This window comes from Mizuhopecten yessoensis, unplaced genomic scaffold (assembly GCF_002113885.1).
Source record: "Mizuhopecten yessoensis strain PY_sf001 unplaced genomic scaffold, ASM211388v2 scaffold993, whole genome shotgun sequence".
Lineage (NCBI taxonomy): Eukaryota > Metazoa > Mollusca > Bivalvia > Pectinida > Pectinidae > Mizuhopecten > Mizuhopecten yessoensis.
Genome location: NW_018403824.1, coordinates 6,969 through 25,630, shown reverse-complemented (window position 1 = coordinate 25,630; position 18,662 = coordinate 6,969). Strand labels below are relative to the sequence as shown.

General features: G+C 37.9%; 1 protein-coding gene across 2 annotated transcripts in view; it reads right to left on the bottom strand.

Moving 5' to 3' along the window:
• LOC110455973 (repulsive guidance molecule A-like) overlaps positions 1–17,463 on the bottom strand; it is a 54,558-nt gene extending 37,095 nt beyond the window's left edge. Inside the window, exons 1-2 of one of the 2 annotated variants that reach the window (XM_021506464.1) lie at positions 17,448–17,463; positions 16,348–16,735 (exon numbers count right to left, since the gene is read on the bottom strand). In XM_021506464.1, coding sequence (XP_021362139.1) covers positions 16,348–16,391 — 44 coding nt within the window. In that variant the 5' untranslated portion in view covers positions 16,392–16,735; positions 17,448–17,463. Of the gene's footprint in view, positions 1–16,347; positions 17,392–17,447 lie in introns of those variants that run through there. The other variant, XM_021506455.1, reaches the window with a different exon arrangement.
• Positions 17,464–18,662: the final 1,199 nt, after the last annotated feature.

Genomic DNA, 18,662 nt, shown 5'->3' with positions numbered 1-18,662 from the left:
ACCGAGTAGCACGCTATGTGTAGTAGTCGGGTACGCGGACTGTACCGAGTAGCCCGCTATGTGTAGTCGGGTACGCGGACTGCACCGAGTAACACACTATATGTGGTCGGGTACGCGGACTGTACCGAGTAGCACGCTATGTGTGGTCGGGTACGCGGACTGTGCCGAGTAGCACGCTATGTGTGGTCGGGTACGCGGACTGTCCCGAGTAGCACGCTATGTGTAGTCGGGTACGCGGACTGTACCGATTAGCACGCTATGTGTAGTCGGATACGCGGACTGTACCGAGTAGCACGCTATGTGTGGTCGGGTTCGCGGACTGTACCGAGTAGCACGCTATGTGTAGTCGGATACGCGGACTGTACCGAGTAACACGCTATGTGTGGTCGGGTACGCAGACTGTACCGAGTAGCACGCTATGTGTAGTCGGATACGCGGACTGTACCGAGTAGCACGCTATGCGTGGTCGGGTACGCGGACTTTACCGAGTAACACACTATGTGTGGTAGGGTACGCGGACTGTACCGAGTAGCACGCTATGTGTGGTCGGGTACGCGGACTGTACCGAGTAACACACTATGTGTGGTCGGGTACGCGGACTGTACCGAGTAACACACTCTGTGTGGTCGGGTACGCAGACTGTACCGAGTAGCACGCTATGTGTAGTCGAGTACACGGACTGTACCGAGTAGCACGCTATGTGTAGTCGGGTACGCGGACTGTACCGAGTAACACACTATGTGTAGTCGGGTACGCGGACTGCACCGAATAGCACGCTATGTGTAGTCGGGTACGCGGACTGTACCGAGTAACACGCTATGTGTGGTCGGGTACGCGGACTGTACCGAGTAACACGCTATGTGAAGTCGGGTACGCAGACTGTACCGAGTAACACGCTATGTGTGGTCGGGTACGCGGACTGTACCGAGTAACATGCTAGATCTCTGAACATGCATGCACGTACTTCTATGACAATGTATATAACGAATTTTGACACTTACGTACTCGCTAGCACCAAACACGCTATGACCTTGACCTTTACATTGTCGCTAGTCAGAACAATGCGATGAAGAGCTATAGAGTACACTTTTCTTTGTTTCCACGTGAAGCTGATTTGCGCGTACCGTTCGAATGATAGCAGAAATTTAAGTGTTATGTAATCACGTACAAATGCACGGTAAGTCACAGTCAATCATAATTACACGTTCGCGACACAGGTTGGTAGGACAGTTTTACACGTGCTTTACCGTTAGTAGGGATTAACAATAACATAACCTGACGAACATACGAAGGGAACTTACAGAAAACCGACTTCTGCCTAAGAAAATAAATCTCCCATTTTTTAGGAAGTGGTGTTAACTAAAGCAACAAACATGTCTGGAGGATTTGGTCAAAATAAGACTCAGCATGGTTACACAACCTATAGAGATGGGGGCGTGGAAAGCTGTTATTGGCAGGCAGTGCAGGTCAGCCGACTCTGGCCCGTACTCGTGTATACGTCTTCTGAATCTTTGTACTTATACTTTATTCATCTTACAACAATCGAGAAACAAGTTTTACCATCTTGTATTAATCTCACTTGCTGGTCCGGAAAGTGCATAGAAGGTCTAAATGTGGGAGGCAACCGGAGTACCAAGAGAAAAACCCACGTGGTCGTGTAGGTGACCCAATATCCTTTTCACGTCAGATAGTGGAATCGAACCCCGACCAACGTTGTGAAATGCTATCCACTGCGCCTTTCAATTATCCTATGTTTAGAAGGCTTGAGATTATTTATAAGTAAAAACGGACTGTAGCGCGTACTAGATTAGGGCTCCCGTGACTATATGTACGTGGGATACGGCCTGTAGCGCGTACTAGATTAGGGCTCCCGTGACTATATGTACGTGGGATACGGCCTGTAGCGCGTACTAGATTAGGGCTCCCGTGACTATATGTACGTGGGATACGGCCTGTAGCGCGTACTAGATTAGGGCTCCCGTGACTATATGTACGTGGGATACGGCCTGTAGCGCGTACTAGATTAGGGCTCCCGTGACTATATGTACGTGGGATACGGACTGTAGCGCGTACTAGATTAGGGCTCCCGTGACTATATGTACGTGGGATACGGACTGTAGCGCGTACTAGATTAGGGCTCCCGTGACTATATGTACGTGGGATACGGACTGTAGCGCGTACTAGATTAGGGCTCCCGTGACTATATGTACGTGGGATACGGACTGTAGCGCGTACTAGATTAGGGCTCCCGTGACTATATGTACGTGGGATACGGACTGTAGCGCGTACTAGATTAGGGCTCCCGTGACTATATGTACGTGGGATACGGACTGTAGCGCGTACTAGATTAGGGCTCCCGTGACTATATGTACGTGGGATACGGACTGTAGCGCGTACTAGATTAGGGCTCCCGTGACTATATGTACGTGGGATACGGACTGTAGCGCGTACTAGATTAGGGCTCCCGTGACTATATGTACGTGGGATACGGACTGTAGCGCGTACTAGATTAGGGCTCCCGTGACTATATGTACGTGGGATACGGACTGTAGCGCGTACTAGATTAGGGCTCCCGTGACTATATGTACGTGGGATACGGACTGTAGCGCGTACTAGATTAGGGCTCCCGTGACTATATGTACGTGGGATACGGACTGTAGCGCGTACTAGATTAGGGCTCCCGTGACTATATGTACGTGGGATACGGACTGTAGCGCGTACTAGATTAGGGCTCCCGTGACTATATGTACGTGGGATACGGACTCCAGTCCGTGCAGAAGTTCAGAAGCGGAGATTAGTGTAGTACTCTCTGGTACTTAATTAGAGAGATAGGACACACCGAGGCACGTTACTTCCTTATTATAGCGTGCACCTGCCTAGCTAATTAAACACCAGCTCTACAGATAAGGTAAATTTAAAGACGCCACGTAATGTAAATATTTATAAAATCACACATTTAAAAGTAGGAATCTTTACTTAATTAAATAAATATATATTTTAGACAAATAGACAAAGTCGTTAGTAAAGTTTGTTTTGTTTCAAAATGTAATGTAATGTGAAGAAGGGAAACACATCATCGGGATGTTTCGTACAGATCTGTCAAATAAACAAATATAAACTCTTTACTTCATACGGTGCACGTGTTTGCAGACCTTTATTTACACAGAGAAGTTCAAGGGAAAGGGTGTGGACTAGTAATATCCAGAAATACCACTAACCCTTACCCCGTACACAAGAGACGCTCGTGAGAGGAGTTGGGGGCTAAAATGTGCTTCTTATCTAGTAGTATCAGAAAAAGGTCAATCTGTTTGCATCAGCTTTCATAATCTATCTGGCTGTCATCGAGAAGCTGCCAAAACAAATTATGGGTTGACGGCATTAACTGTACGACTGGATGTATGCAAAACACCCGTGCAAGCGGCTGTGCAAAATATCGGTGTTGATGAAGGGTAGCTGTAAAAGACGGGCTGGATCCGGCTGAAACCCGGAACTAATTTCGTTTTCTCAAGAATTATATTAAGAAAAATCTGTTTTGACTTAAACTTCTTCCTAGGTACATTAAAAACGTTATGTCTTGTATTTTCGTAAACATCAATGAACAGTCGCTGATAATCGAACGTCGCCCATTTAGTGTGTTGAAGGGAAGACGACTCGGATACCTTTCGGGTTTTTACGTTTGTTTTGATAGCGATGCGAACACAACCGAGTGAATAAAAGTGGAACTAGTATGCCTGTATTATTCAAACGTTTACATAAGTAGCCAATTAATTAATAAAGTCCCAATGTTGCGTTGTATTTATGTTCATATTACTGTAGAATTTGATATCAGAATCAACACCCAGGTCCGTATATTATTGTATATCACCACGCATTATTTGTAAATCTATCTATATACGTATGAATGCGAGGCCTGTTGATTTATCCCGCCATCCTAATTCCTGCGCCATAATGCGTCTCATAGTTTTGTTCTTCGAGAAGGCAATCCACTGACCCGGTGAATGCTCTTTATATAAAAGTACAGCCGGCACATGATCCCAACACGACACTTTATAGTCTTCATAATGTGCAGTAGTCATATGATCACAAAGTGATGCCTCCTTGCCTGTAGAAGGTGCAGTACACCCTCGATCACAATGTGACACTAATGTCCATTCCATATCTCCCGCGATCCCAAGTGCCAAACACGTGCGCGTGCCTGTATCCTCGTTGTTACCCGAGCCCTGCCCCGCCAGATTCACTACAGATGTGAATGCGCTTTCCCGTCATACTGGAACGCTTCACTCTGGCCGCTACCGGCGCTCTGACGATCATTTCTAGACGCGGAATAGGTTTTGCAGGAGCGGATCAGGATAAGTTTACTCCTTAACGAGATGCCTCACACCGTCCAAATGATGGAAGAAGGCTGCGGATGTTGGGAACGCTGGAAAGTTTTTTGTGAATCTGTCTGAGGAACTAGTGTTAAACAATCCACATCTTGACTACAGATGCCATGGTGATTATAGTGTGTGGTTTCTGGCCCGGGTTGGCCATTGCTCGGTAACCCTATTCCTACGTCATATTGCTTGTCTAAGCGGTGGTAGCGGCTTCTTTTCGCGTTTTAATGTTCTCTTGGACTCTACCGGAAAGACTAGATAACACGGCGAAACTGATACGATGTACGTTTTTAGTTCTCTTGACATTTTCAACAAGAACCTTACTTTGAGAGCCAGTGGAGGAAACACTGTTGAAATAATACTATCACTTTCCTAGAATCATTCACAGACCGACCACGATGATTCTTATAGCTTTGTATTTATTTGGTTACCATGGAAACCTTCATTGCGAAACAACATGATGTTTTAGATGTTGACGTCTTCTGATCATATTTGATTTTCGTTAAGAAACAAATTAATGCCGAGTGACACGTGCTTTTCTACAATCAGTTGAAGTTTTAATTGATGTAGCAATGATGAGACTCTACTAAATTGCGCGTATAGATATCTTTTTCACGAAATGAATTTTCTTCCAAATTCCTATTTACTGAGATAACAATAGATTATGTCTAAATACAAACGACGAATTCGCCCCCTCCCTACGTCTGTATACACACAGGTGTTAATGCCATTAACTCGCCCTGTCTCTCAGCAGAGAACAGCGTTCCACACCACTGACAGTGCAAGTCTCCCGCGCAATTCACGTGCACCATATCACATGAAAACAGATGTTGCTATATCAAGACAGATGCTCGATGGAATTCAAACTGTTCTACCTTTATCTTCGTCGATAAAAATACAATGAAAAAGTCTGTAACTTAGGTTAGGGGAACTGTATAATATAAGATATCTAGTTTCATTTTCTATATATAAAACATGAAACGCACTTCAATTCTCTTATCTCTTAGCCTCTGGTTACGTTCAGAAATGCGTATTCCACATTTTTTGTGTGAAGAAAGTAATCAATATTACAATCAATTAGATATCTTACGAAATATGTGGCGAGTTTAGTTCCGTTTTCTGTATGTAAACACATAGCTCTATCGCCGTTTTTTGATTGATTAGAGGTCGTTTTTGTTTTCGCTATAACTATTAACCTTCATGGTTTGTATACCGTTGTTTTGAAAGGTGAAAGGTAGCAAAGTCTCTTATCTGCCTCCGTCTAAAACTTATCTTTATGGCCATTCTGATGCTGAGTTTTGATGCACCTACGGAGTATTACTGCTAAGGTTGATTAGGCAAGTCCTTTTTAACATTAAACAGTTTACATAGGTAACCTATACGCCACAACGCTTCAGCCCGGTCCACAATAGGACTGATTGTACCAACGAATCAAAGTTTATTCCGAACAGAGAAATGCTCGAGAGTTTTTGGCGCTAAACACATTATCGTCTTCATAAAATATCAATCGATCATGGTCATGATACTTAATATATTTAAATATAGAGAATTGTGTTCGAAAAATAATAATGGTGTGCAATAAAAACATTCATACGCGATTGCAGTTTTTGATTGCAGTAGCGACTCTGAAGTATGTTAGGAAGGTGTTACCAGCTCAAGGTGTCAAGGCAAAACGTCACGGAGACCAACATTAGCGCCGTTTATATCATAATTACAAACTGACATATACTTGTTTTGTTTTTGTTTTTTGTTTTTCCTGTATCAATCATTTTACACAGTCATTATCATATACATTTTGCATATTTCGCATACATCAACCAACATATACTTGCATTATTGTCCACAAGAAATAGGAAACTGACATAAACTTAGTCGTCGGTAAATCTTTACTATGATACCATAAGTACACCGACTGTGGTGTTTACGGGTTGTATAACATGTACTTCAATGTATATACTCTATTGTCACTCGTTACGAGTTCCGTCTGCGATTTGTACTGATAACGATCGGGTAGTTCAGGATAAAACCGAGCCTGATAACATCTTAAGACGTCCACAATGACTTAACTTATATCGCATTCGACTCCACATGCCAAACAATCTGTCTTGTCCGTTCTTACGTCATGTTGATAGGACTTCTATGAACGGACAACAATAATATTTTGATCAAACCGGCGCCAGATCCGGAATTCCGAAACGATTCCGTTTTGTGCGAATAAATCGACATGCCGTGATAAGTTTGTCCATGCATGGTTGGTGGTAGAATTAGTTAATGCATGTTACAATAAAAGATTGCATAAAGACATATCGCCGGATTATCTCGGCCGCCTTCTGATGACTTTTGTATATAAGATACATGTAATTGTTTATTACTAAAGAAATTGCTTTGGATTTCTATGGTTGGGTTAATGAAAGCTTAGTTGTCTTTGTCTTAGAGGCGTATTAATGCTCACGTGTTTATATATATAAAAAAATCCATCAACGAAATTAAATGGCGTTAAGAAGGCTGTTTGATATTGTCTGCAATGCCTTGCAATAATTGAAATGCCACCTACCAAGTTCAAAGTCATGGGCGTGAACTCTTTGATGAACATTGTAAATACCATTAAGACACCATTCAAGGACAGGACCAGGTTCTTATAGCTACACCGACTATGAAAATATCGTACCCTTGTCTTCAACACCGGGTCAACAAAGGGAGATTATTCAACACGTGTTGCCGGTAATGAATATATAAACACAAAGGCCACACGGTAATCGCCTTGAATAACACCAACAGTTTACCGGTAAAGTGGCAGTTAGGTTCAGTCATCCAGATAGGCGATGGTATAACACACTCCCTCGTTTGTTGTACAGATTATTCTAATTCCCTTTTCCAATTTCGGACAGGTTCAACCCATACAAGTGATTAAAGGGAGGCGAACATTCTACCAACAATTCCTTGTCCAGGGCACTTTACGCATGAATGCATCCCAAAAGAATTTTAAATCTTTCGGTTTAATTTCTCTCTAGTTCTTTTGATAACAAACACACGCTAAGCACGGCCCTTACACTGGCGAAAACCGACGGGAAATATTCCAAACGAGCAGGAATGATTTAATCCCCCCTCAGGCCGAGTCTGTACGGCATTAAGTGATTTTGACACCTTTTCTGGCTGGTGTTATGCCACGAAACACTAAATCCTATTTACTGATATAGCAATACCAAGACCGTTTTGTTTTCATTAGGGATATATCTCACGAAAACTCCTGGTCAGTTCATTCTCTGACCATTCCGTCCACACGTGGGCAGCGTTGTGTTACTGAGACTGGTTGTCAAATAAAGGTGAAGAACAGTCAACGGCCGAATGAGATACAAAGTAATTAAGACTATGGTCTATTTGTTTTGTTAGATTTGGAATGCAGCGGTTTCCGTGAGTAAAACTAGGCAGCTACGTGCATATTATAATCATAAAATAGTATATGACACATTCCCACATATAAATTGTAGCAAAGGAAATGTCCCGTGAAAAATCTACAGGGAAACAAGATGTGGTGGGATAAACAGGTTTTATGTTTTGAATGTTAAAACGATAGCTGATAAATAGTGATATTTTGTCACTCTTATTCGGTGAAGAGGCGACAGAAAGTAAACGTCGCAGAGTATATCTTATCCTGAATTATGACGAAACAGGTGTTAGTAAAGTCAACGTCCCGGACGGCTTATGTTCGTAATACATATGGCAATACTATTGGCGATATCTGTAGCTCTGCTACTCGCCTTTTTTTAAGGATGATTAGTGATCAAAGTAATCATTTTCTTGTTATGAAATTCAAATTATTTCATTCTGACTTTCCCTAAAATAAGGACATTTTTTCAGATAATATCGTAGAATCTAAAACTAAATCAATAAAAAACACCAAAAAAACCCACCTTAACTTTAAAGTGATGATGTCTTAAATCTGAAGTAGGAAATAAATAAATATTCCTAAATTATGCACTTGTTGTCTGATGTTTGAATAATCTGACTACAATTTGGTTATACGGTGGATAACGTGCGCACTTTTGAGCATGAATTGGAACCTTGATTATTTTGAGTTATATAGCAAGTACCGAAAAAAATGCACTCTTGTGCATTGACCGCTTCGCACACAGGTTTATCATATTACCTTATAAACCAAAACTAATTTAGGTAATACCTTAAATGATATTGAAAAGAGTCTGTAAGTATCTACCAACTTTGTTGGTAACATTTAATCCACAGAAAACTGATTTAATCTTAGGAATAAGATTCGTCAGTTTGATATAAATAATAAATGCTAATTTTGTTTTTAACACAAACAGAACTAGAAAACTTATTTTGCGAGCATTCGAAAACGACGTTCTTTTGTCAAGCAAATAAGCGTTCGAAAACGTCTGATTTCTTTGACAAACTATGGGGTTGCAAGGGCAACAGACGTTTCCGAAAGTTCGCGCAAAACAGGTTTTCAATTACTAGTACTGTTCGTGTTTGTTTTTTAAGCGTATTCCGTCTTTGCGTATTGCAGAGTTACCTGCTCCCAAGAGAAGATAACTCTGCAATACGCAAAGACGGAATATGATGTTTCTTACTGACTTTCTCTTTCACACTTTTCTTATAAACCTTCATAGTTGGAATTATTTGGGTTATTTACAATAATTGGTGACATTCTTGAATTCTTTAAAAATCTTGTTAACCTCCAATGTAAAGTCATCTCGACCTCCTTTACTTATATTGTGGAGATCGTAAGTCGATTATGTAGCATTATTGTAGTTCCGTCATGGCATTCTCAGAACAAATTGGAAGGACATCCATGGACAAATAATTTTTCCATTTTTCTTTGAATTTAAACTTTTTCACGAACGAAATGTACATCCTGTTGCAAAGTTTATAGCATAGACGACTTAGTTTTATCTAGATTTTAATTTGTTTGACATTACAGATCTTTCGCTGGACCTCAATTTTGTTTCATCAAAATAAACAATATATTTTTTTAATATGATTTTGGTAACACACATATAAATTTACCATCTGCTTTCACTGTTAATTGTAAGTTATGAAGGGATAAGGTGTTGTTACTCGTGCTAATCCCCTGTTCAATATTTTGACAACATGAATTTAAACTTAAATGTAGCTGTCTCCATGCTATTTATACGCCAAGTGATAGATCGAACCGTACCCGATACGCTATTAGAGGATTTGTGACGCTGTATTCGCGTCAAACACAGTTGTCCCCCTTCGTCATTTCTGTGTCATCAGGCCTTCGATAACATTGATTTTACGTAACCTTCCATAGGAAAAGAACAAAAATGAATTTGTTCTAAAAATTGCTCGAGAACCGGACTGCATGGTTTCCTTTAATTTTAGGAGACAGCAGGTAGTTATTTAGAAACTCATCGTGAATATATTGTATTTATAGATATTTTACATATTGTCAACATATTCCATTTAAACTATAATATAACCAGAAATTCATGCTCATTGGTTTCACAACATAGAATGACTTTAAAAACAATACCAGCCTAACTAGCAATGCAATTAAAGAGGGAACTGATTTGATTCCCAATCAAATATACTTTATAAAGTTCCTTTACTTTCAGGAAAGAAATGAAAAATATTAAATAAATTCAAGGTACATTCGTATACAAGAAGTATTATCTGTGGCCTGAGGTAAGATCACATACATTGGCATCGACTCCTTGTATTGGTGGTCGACTGTAATTTTCGGAACATCTCTCGGTGCGTCTGTCTAGCTTGCAAGAGCTCTGTTGTTTTGTTGGCGGACTGTACTTTTCGGAACATCTCTCGATGGTTTTTGAGTTTCTATGAAAGTTTTTACGCCTCGTTATTTTTTTACGGTGGTCTGAACCACTGAACACAGTATACGTACTCCACCCATAATAAACAAAACCAGAGAGTATGGCTTGACAACAAAACGGATTAGATTACAGTATCGTTTCTTACTTGTATTTCGGAATGTCATCATGTGAAATTTATGAAGCGGTATCTATTCACATTTTTATATCTTCTCTCATCATGCTAAACTGAAAATTATACGGTGATAGTTACATAACTAGAGGACACGCAATTAGGCCCAGGACAAATTATACATACCTTCGATATAACGAGGTTGTGTGGGAGCTATTGATTACCATCCAGTTTAGGAAATTTTATTTTAATGCATAATACTTGCACGAGGAGTGTAATACATATCTATTCCCTGAGCAGATATCTTTCTACATATCTGTAATACATTGATGTATTAATCTGTTTGCTTGTCATGAAATAAAACATCGTTGAAATATGTTACATGCTGTAGAGTATTTTTTTTTTAAAGTTTATAGTTTTATTTCCAACAATTAATTTAAAGGTATGTCAGGTCTGGGTCTGTTGAGTAACCTTCCTGCCTATTGTGTCCCCACACCGGAGATTCATGTTACATTCATTGAAAGCGCAGGTGTTTGTAAATACTTTCGGTGGCACATATTCCGCTTAAAGAGTTATATATCTAATTTTTCTCTGTGTACTACACAGAATACGTAATACACGGGTTACCAGTTGTGACATCATCGATCTGTTTGTAATTGGCTTTGCTAATTTATGAAATCTACAAACTGATTCTAGAAGCTTGAGAAAAACAAATATAGCGTAACTGCTCTAATTAAATAAGTAACGTAATGTTTTAGCTGATGGTGTTATGGTATAGTACCACAACATGTATTTCTACTGCTGTCAAATAATCACAACATCAGCTTAGTTTAATTAAGTTTGTCAACAAAAGCATTGGTATAACAGGACTAAAATACAGTTTGCTAAAGCATTCATTACTTAAGGATGTACACCTCTGAGAAGTCAAAAAAATTCTGTATTAAACCTTTTTTCTTATATTGATTTTTGGAAACAGGAGATAACGGCATAGTAGAAAATGCAAAAAAACTATATGTCGGTGTGTTCGTTTTTGTGCTATGATCGGTCAAAGATACCGATTTAACACAATATGTGATTTTATGTGAATTTTCGGGTTTTGACCATTTGCAGAACAAATTCATACAATTTCTTCCAAGTGTGTTATCAGATATGTTTGAATGTTTGAAGAATTGATAAAAAAAAAATCTTTGAAACTATGGAAGTAAAATTTCTTAATCTTATTCATTTTACTCAGAAATGCGATTTGAGTTACCCCTACTCCTTATTTTTTAATGAAAATTGCACATTTTCACCATTTTTGGCAGATTAAACGCTTGATATAAAAAAAAATACTGTATTAAACTATTTTTAGTATTCAATGAATCAAAAGAAAATGTGTTTCTCTTTCTAAAACAGCCACAAAAAAGGGGGTCGGTGTGCTTCTTTTATTGTCCCATTATTATTTGTGTTATTTTTCACCTTTTTCGGGGTCAAAAATCAAAAGTGCTTCAGTTACCCTAATATGTAAAAAAATATATCAATAATATATAACTTTCCACTTTTTTGCATATTATTTTAATCATATTGAACATAATAAAGTTTTACAGCAAAATTGAACCTGCTACAATTAAAAATGGTGATACAATGACAATTTAAGTGATCAATCTAGTGTCAAAAAAGGTGAAATTTTGGCCCTTTGTGAAGCGCAAGAAATTCACATAAATACACTTTTTCAAAATGGCCGCCAAATTCGTCATTTTAAAAAAAACTTCTTGTAAAAAATGATCTACACACAACAGACATCTAGTTTTTTTTACATGTTTTTCAGATGTGTGTTTGCTATTATACCTATCATAATTTGTTAAATATTACAAAAACACGTTACACCAGATCAAAACGACACTTGAACGTGACTGAAACCTCAGAAGAGTACATCCTTAAGTAACACAAACAAAAATGATACAATTAAACAATTACTACACAAAAATCTCCACAAAAACAATAGATAATGACTACAAACATAAAATATATTAAAGCAAAAACATTACAGATTGATATCAGTTGTAAATTTCTCTAACTAATTATGATGAGGCATACCGTATACCAATCAACTACAAAACACAAATTACTGTAACGAAAGAAGCAAATAAAAGTATGACAATGACGTCGATCGATCTCGTCTATTACACAGGAGGAAGTAAAGGTAGCAAGGTGGCGTAACATTATCGTGTAATCTCTGGTTATACCGATCACGGTTATTAGCCGGCAGCTAGCCTACAGTTGGACAGTGATAATGATTATCTTAAGTCCCGAGGCTTACTTGTAAAATGCTTCTCTCTTATCGTGGTTATTGAATTATAATGTTTGATTGGTTACAAATCCTATTAATTTCTATCGCTCAGCATGAACTTTGACATTGATGTCATGTTATTGGTTCGTTTTCTAATTAAATATTCATACACAGGTTGTGCTCAACTAAGTATGAGATGTACTCACACTTAGTCTTATGAGTTCTCATTTTAAGTCTTTAGTGATGTTTCCCTTTATATACAGAGCTATATATATGGATGAGTTTATTTAAGAAAGTCTTACATATATCAGATTTTACTTTAGATTTGTATATACATAATTATTAATTCTTACCAGCTAGCTATCATAACTTATACTATACTAATGCTTTTAAGTGGAAATTTTCGCGTTTTGATGTTTAAACCTATCGTGGTGTGGAAGTTTTCGCGTTTTGATGTTTAAACCTATCGTGGTGTGGAAGTTTTCGCGTTTTGATGTTTAAACCTATCGTGGTGTGGAAGTTTTCGCGTTTTGATGTTTAAACCTATCGTGGTGTGGAAGTTTTCGCGTTTTGATGTTTAAACCTATCGTGGTGTGGAAGTTTTCGCGTTTTGATGTTTAAACCTATCGTGGTGTGGAAGTTTTCGCGTTTTGATGTTTAAACCTATCGTGGTGTGGAAGTTGTCGCGTTTTGATGTTTAAACCTATCGTGGTGTGGAAGTTTTCGGTCTGACAACGGTTCTAAAATATATATGCTTTATAATTCTTCTATAATAAAATATTCACGAATGGATATTTTCGAGCTCACTTACCCAAGGCGACAAGCGTGAGCATTATAACACGACAAACATCGGCACTACTACAGTAAACTAAAGAAGTTCTGTACCAAACACATGGTTTGACGTCTCTGATCGGGACAAAGTACGGCAGAACACACGATGACTTTGAAAGAAATTGGGACGTCACGTAGCGTGTTATTATTTGTTCACAATGAAAGTACTTTGTACATCTATCGGGATAATTGTGTCAGATGTTGGAAGGTTAACAATGGAAAACAAGACTTGTCTAATGTTAAAATAACGTTTATCACAAGTTTACAATTAATTTTGTTATGTAACAGAAATGAATAAATGTTAAAACTGAATTTGCCACATTTTTCAAATAAGATCTGTTATGCAACAAAACTTATATAATGTTAAAAAAAATTAGCCATTATTCACAATTAGGTGTCCTACTAACCTGAACTGAATATATGTAATAAACAAACCTTTATCCCACGGAAACATAATCGATGTAAAAACAGTTTTGTCCTATGTTTACGATTACAGTTTTGTTATGTTACAAAAATAAATTAATGGTGCGATTATCCTTTATCCTTTGTTCACAGTTGATTTGTGATTTCAATAAATTTTATTGTCAAAGGACAAATGGATTGGGCAGCAGGCATAGCCTATTTAAGCCCTTTCCAAACATAGTAACAGTATCAAATTAATAACCAAATTAGGGGAAACAACTACTAATACTCAATTTTATTATAATTGAATCTAATGGTTTAAATTCTAACCTTTTATTTTGATATTGAAAAGACATTAAAAAATATACCGGCATATATATATATATATATATACATATTATGAAGAGAAAAGAAAAATCATTTGTTAAACAGTTGATTTACTGGGGGAACCGAACTGATTCCACGTACAACAATAGCCTTTCTCCAATACTCACAGCTCAATTTGTTATGAAAAAGAACTGAATCAATTATCCTATGGTCACAATCAGTTTTTAAATGAAAAATATTTTCAATATCCCCATTTGTCCATGTTTGGACAACACTTTCTGTGTGTTCATTCATGTCTGATTCGGCTCAAGCTGCCGTCTCCTTCGTGTCGGTGTGACAATTTCCAAGTGAGAGTTACTGTCTTACTGTCTGTGTAAAATTAACACTTTGTTCTTTGCTTCAATTTATTACTTAATAAAAGATCTGGTGCAAAAATTGCCAGATGGGCAACTGGTTAAGTCTTATGTTTATGGCAAATAAAAGTGTTTTAATCCTAAAGTCCCCTCATTAAGCAGATGATATATAAGGACGATAAAGTATTGTGTACATGGTGTCAAACAATAAACCATAATTGATCTTTATCAGTGTATGAAACAAAATGTCACCTTGTAACGACAAACGAAACTTACGCTATCTCGCTCAGGTTTGAATACAAAAGCTTGCTTTACCTTTTTTTCTGACATGAAATTGGCCAGTTGGTGTAGTTTTACTCTGTTAACTATCAGTACCATAGGGGGTTTAATACTTTGGTTATAGTACAAACATTGATTACCGTGATCATTGCAATACATTATTTAATGATTTCGTCTTTCCATATGCTCTTGAACAAAATCTGCATTTTGCGAAAGTTGATAAGTACACATTATACAAAGTAACAAACGAAGAAAGAAAATCAGTAATAAAAACCCAACTTACGGAAGGGGATATCTAAAATATGTCTGGTCCATGTCGCCTCTCGGCCGATATCTTTCATTTTTTTACTTCGTTTCCATATCATTTAAATACGTATACATCGATTGTCATGCATCTATGTGTTTGTGAAAGGTAATTATTGCTGTGACATGTTATGTACAATATATTTTATAAAAACATGTCTTTATCGCAGAAAAATACCGTTATAATATGCACGTGTACTAGAACGTTATACTATGTTATAGCGTAAATAGATATTTTTCTTTTACAGTTGTTATTTAAATACCATAAAAAACACGTTCAAATTGGGTAGTTTTTGGCGGTTATTTACTGTATAAACTAAAACCATTATTATTATTATTATTACTATGTGATATATCGTGGCTAAAACGACCAGGCGTTAAGAGTGCACATGCATTACAACAACAATGCACGTATGAATGCATGATAAAAGTACGCGCAGTAATATAATTATGTGATAACCAGGACAATGAAGTGACAGCCATGTGGATAGATTTCTCTTAAGCTGCTTGGGCACCATCAATTCATTTCAATTAAAATTAAAACACCGAAGCGGGAAGTTAGTTTAAAAAGAAAAGTCGTTTATAAACCATGCTCGTGAGAGTGTGAAAAGTCCTCCACAGATCGAAATCTTACCAACGAACACCAAGGGCCCACTGATAACTGATGATGAACAACTTCCGGTTTCTCTATGTCAACTCTCAAGAATTCATCTTGCAGAAGGAAAAACGTTACTCCCAGTGTTTTGATAAAAGAACGAAAAAGCAGTGGAGAGTTTTCGCTAATTTGTGGAGTCGATTTATCGCTATGTTTCCATTAGTTCTCAAATCTAACCTGACAGTTCCGTTCTTTGTTTGCCTATTAGGGCCGTGCAATAAAACTCCATATTTCGATTTTCCAATCAAATGTGTACTGTTATACGGAAGGTTATGTACATTCCAAGTTGCATATACAAACATCTTTTGACATTTTATATTAGCCAGTGCTTATTGGCATCATAAACTGATATTACAACGATTACGAAAGACCATAAATCGCCCGTTAATACATTACCTCGGGCAAACTACAGGTTCTTGATTATAGTAAATTACGGCTAAAGTAATAATGTAGTAATTTTTCTTATCATTATTCCTTACAATGTTAAAATAATCGCAGGTTTAAATTGTGTCTTTTCCATGGACACTTAGCTTATTGCAACAATTGAAATGTAACTACCACATTGTTTTGGTATTTATCTTATTGATTATTTGTTTACATCCCATTATGAAATAAGAGAAACCCACTCACCTCCTAAGCGATTTCATAGATTTGCTGTCTCCACCAGGATTCATAGACGGAGGTGCACCAAGGAGGAATTCAGAACTATCGAGCAGACGACACACGAATTGAGCGGCAATCACTAGACGACAAGCTAATGTCAAGCTCACGTGCGTTCAAACAATTTAATCCAATCACGTTGACAAAAACGCAGTAGTTAAAGACCAGAACTCTGCTAATATCATTTTATAGACAGATGATTTGCAATGGCTTGAGAAAGAGACGGATGGGTTGTAGAGTATCCCCAAGGCATGAATTGGTTCTAATCCAGTTAGCTTTGTCAAATCACATGCACAATCCTCGTGGGTGAAGAGGAATTCAAAATCTGTCCAACATATTTTTTTCCGTCTTGCAGTAGCTGTCAAAGACAAAAGTGCGAACAATTTTATCTGTTAAATGGCAATAAGAAACAGAACAATTTCTATGCATTGTTTCGTTTAGCACACAAAGCCAACAGGATATGGGGTTTGTTAAAACCCCTGTCAAAACATGGGAATGCAGACTGTCAAAACTGACATTGTTTGATGCAGTTCTCTCATCAAAAACACAATTCATAAAGAGAGAATTCCCAAACCAAATATTACTTGGCAAATAGCTAATCCTTTGTTCGAAGAATGTACCTTCATTTACAACAAATGTTAATCACGAAGCATTGTAATATGACTAATGCCAATATGCTAATCCGTGATTATCTGTCGAAACACTTTTTTATCACTAAAATCTAATTCAACAATATTATCCAATGTTATATCCTCCTCTCATGTTTCATTGACTGCAAATGTACCTAAGCTTCCTATTGTTTGCAACGACGATATCTGGTCTATACACATCTGATTACGTTTGTCGGAAAATTAATCCTATATTCAAAAAACATTAGTTTCAATGTTTTATAGGGCTGAGATACAGATGAACATCCGACACCTTAGCAGGTGAGCGTCCCGGTGCATTAGAATGAGATCGGACCAGGATAGGATTCAGAACAGTGTGGCCGAGTCGATTTAATAGGTAATTCTACGAAGGTGTGAAGCCCGGTATTGACAAGGGATTATAAAAAGCAGGTAATACCTTACCAGATAACTCGTCCACAGGTGTTCACGTAGGCCTATACACACAGCACACACGGGGCCCCCTATTGGACACTTGAGGCGCTGTAAAGCTTTCTTATGTTCGGGTAAATAAGCTCTGGGAAACATTCGATATATTGGTGCCCGATTGGGGTATAGTCCTACCCTGTTACTAGTCAGGTTTAACCTCAAGTGTCATTAGGCAAGCCGAAACAAGGTACTTCGAGGATCTGGCATGACGAAAAAGTGTCAAATCTCTCATTTCGTAAACTAGAGTGGACGAAATACAACCGCTAATGAAATCACACTAAGGTACAGTGGTGTGGAGGTATTATGTCAGCAGAGAGTCGGGCATCTATACATTGTACAAAATGTATTTATAATGTAAGGGAGTCGTCAGAGATACATTTATAAGGAAGCCTCAGTCGACTGTTATATTTAACACAAACCAAATGCTTACGCAAGCTGTATTTGTTTAAGTAATTAGAAAGCGATGACACATTAAGAATTCTATCAATTTAATTTTCTTACGAAAAAAACAACAAAACTTTAAGCAAACATAAACCAAACCTTTATTATATACAGATATGCAGGCCTAATTGGATATTTGCTGAGCATGTCTCATGAATGTGCACTGCTGTATATGAATTACACAGTGATGCAGGACACCTGTGCGTCTAACTGCACGTCCTCAATCTGGCGGTGTGTTACCGTACGATTCCGTGAATTGTATGAAAGGTATGATGTTGGGAGCAAACCACAGCGGGACTCATGTCCACCGGGTAATATCCATATCTTTATTGGTTTAATATCAATTTTACCTGCACACCTGGATCGACAGGTATTAGTTCTCACCTTTCCTATGATCAACACTGAAAGAGGACCTGTCTTGGCTTCCTATAATATTTACTGACATCCCAAGTCATATATGACACATAGACGGTGACACTTTTCTGTGTAAGGCATGACAAACCCCTGTTTGTCAACATTTCACAGTAGTTGTTTGCACAATTGGTTTATGAATTAATAGTAGATCAGAATATCAGACAACATGTATTGGTGACATTCGGACACCATGTATTGGTGATATACATACAGACACCATGTACTTGTAATAGACATACAGACACCATGTATTGGTGATAGACATACAACATATATTGGTGATAGACAGACACCATGTCTTGGTGATAGACATGCAGACAACGTGTATTGGTGATA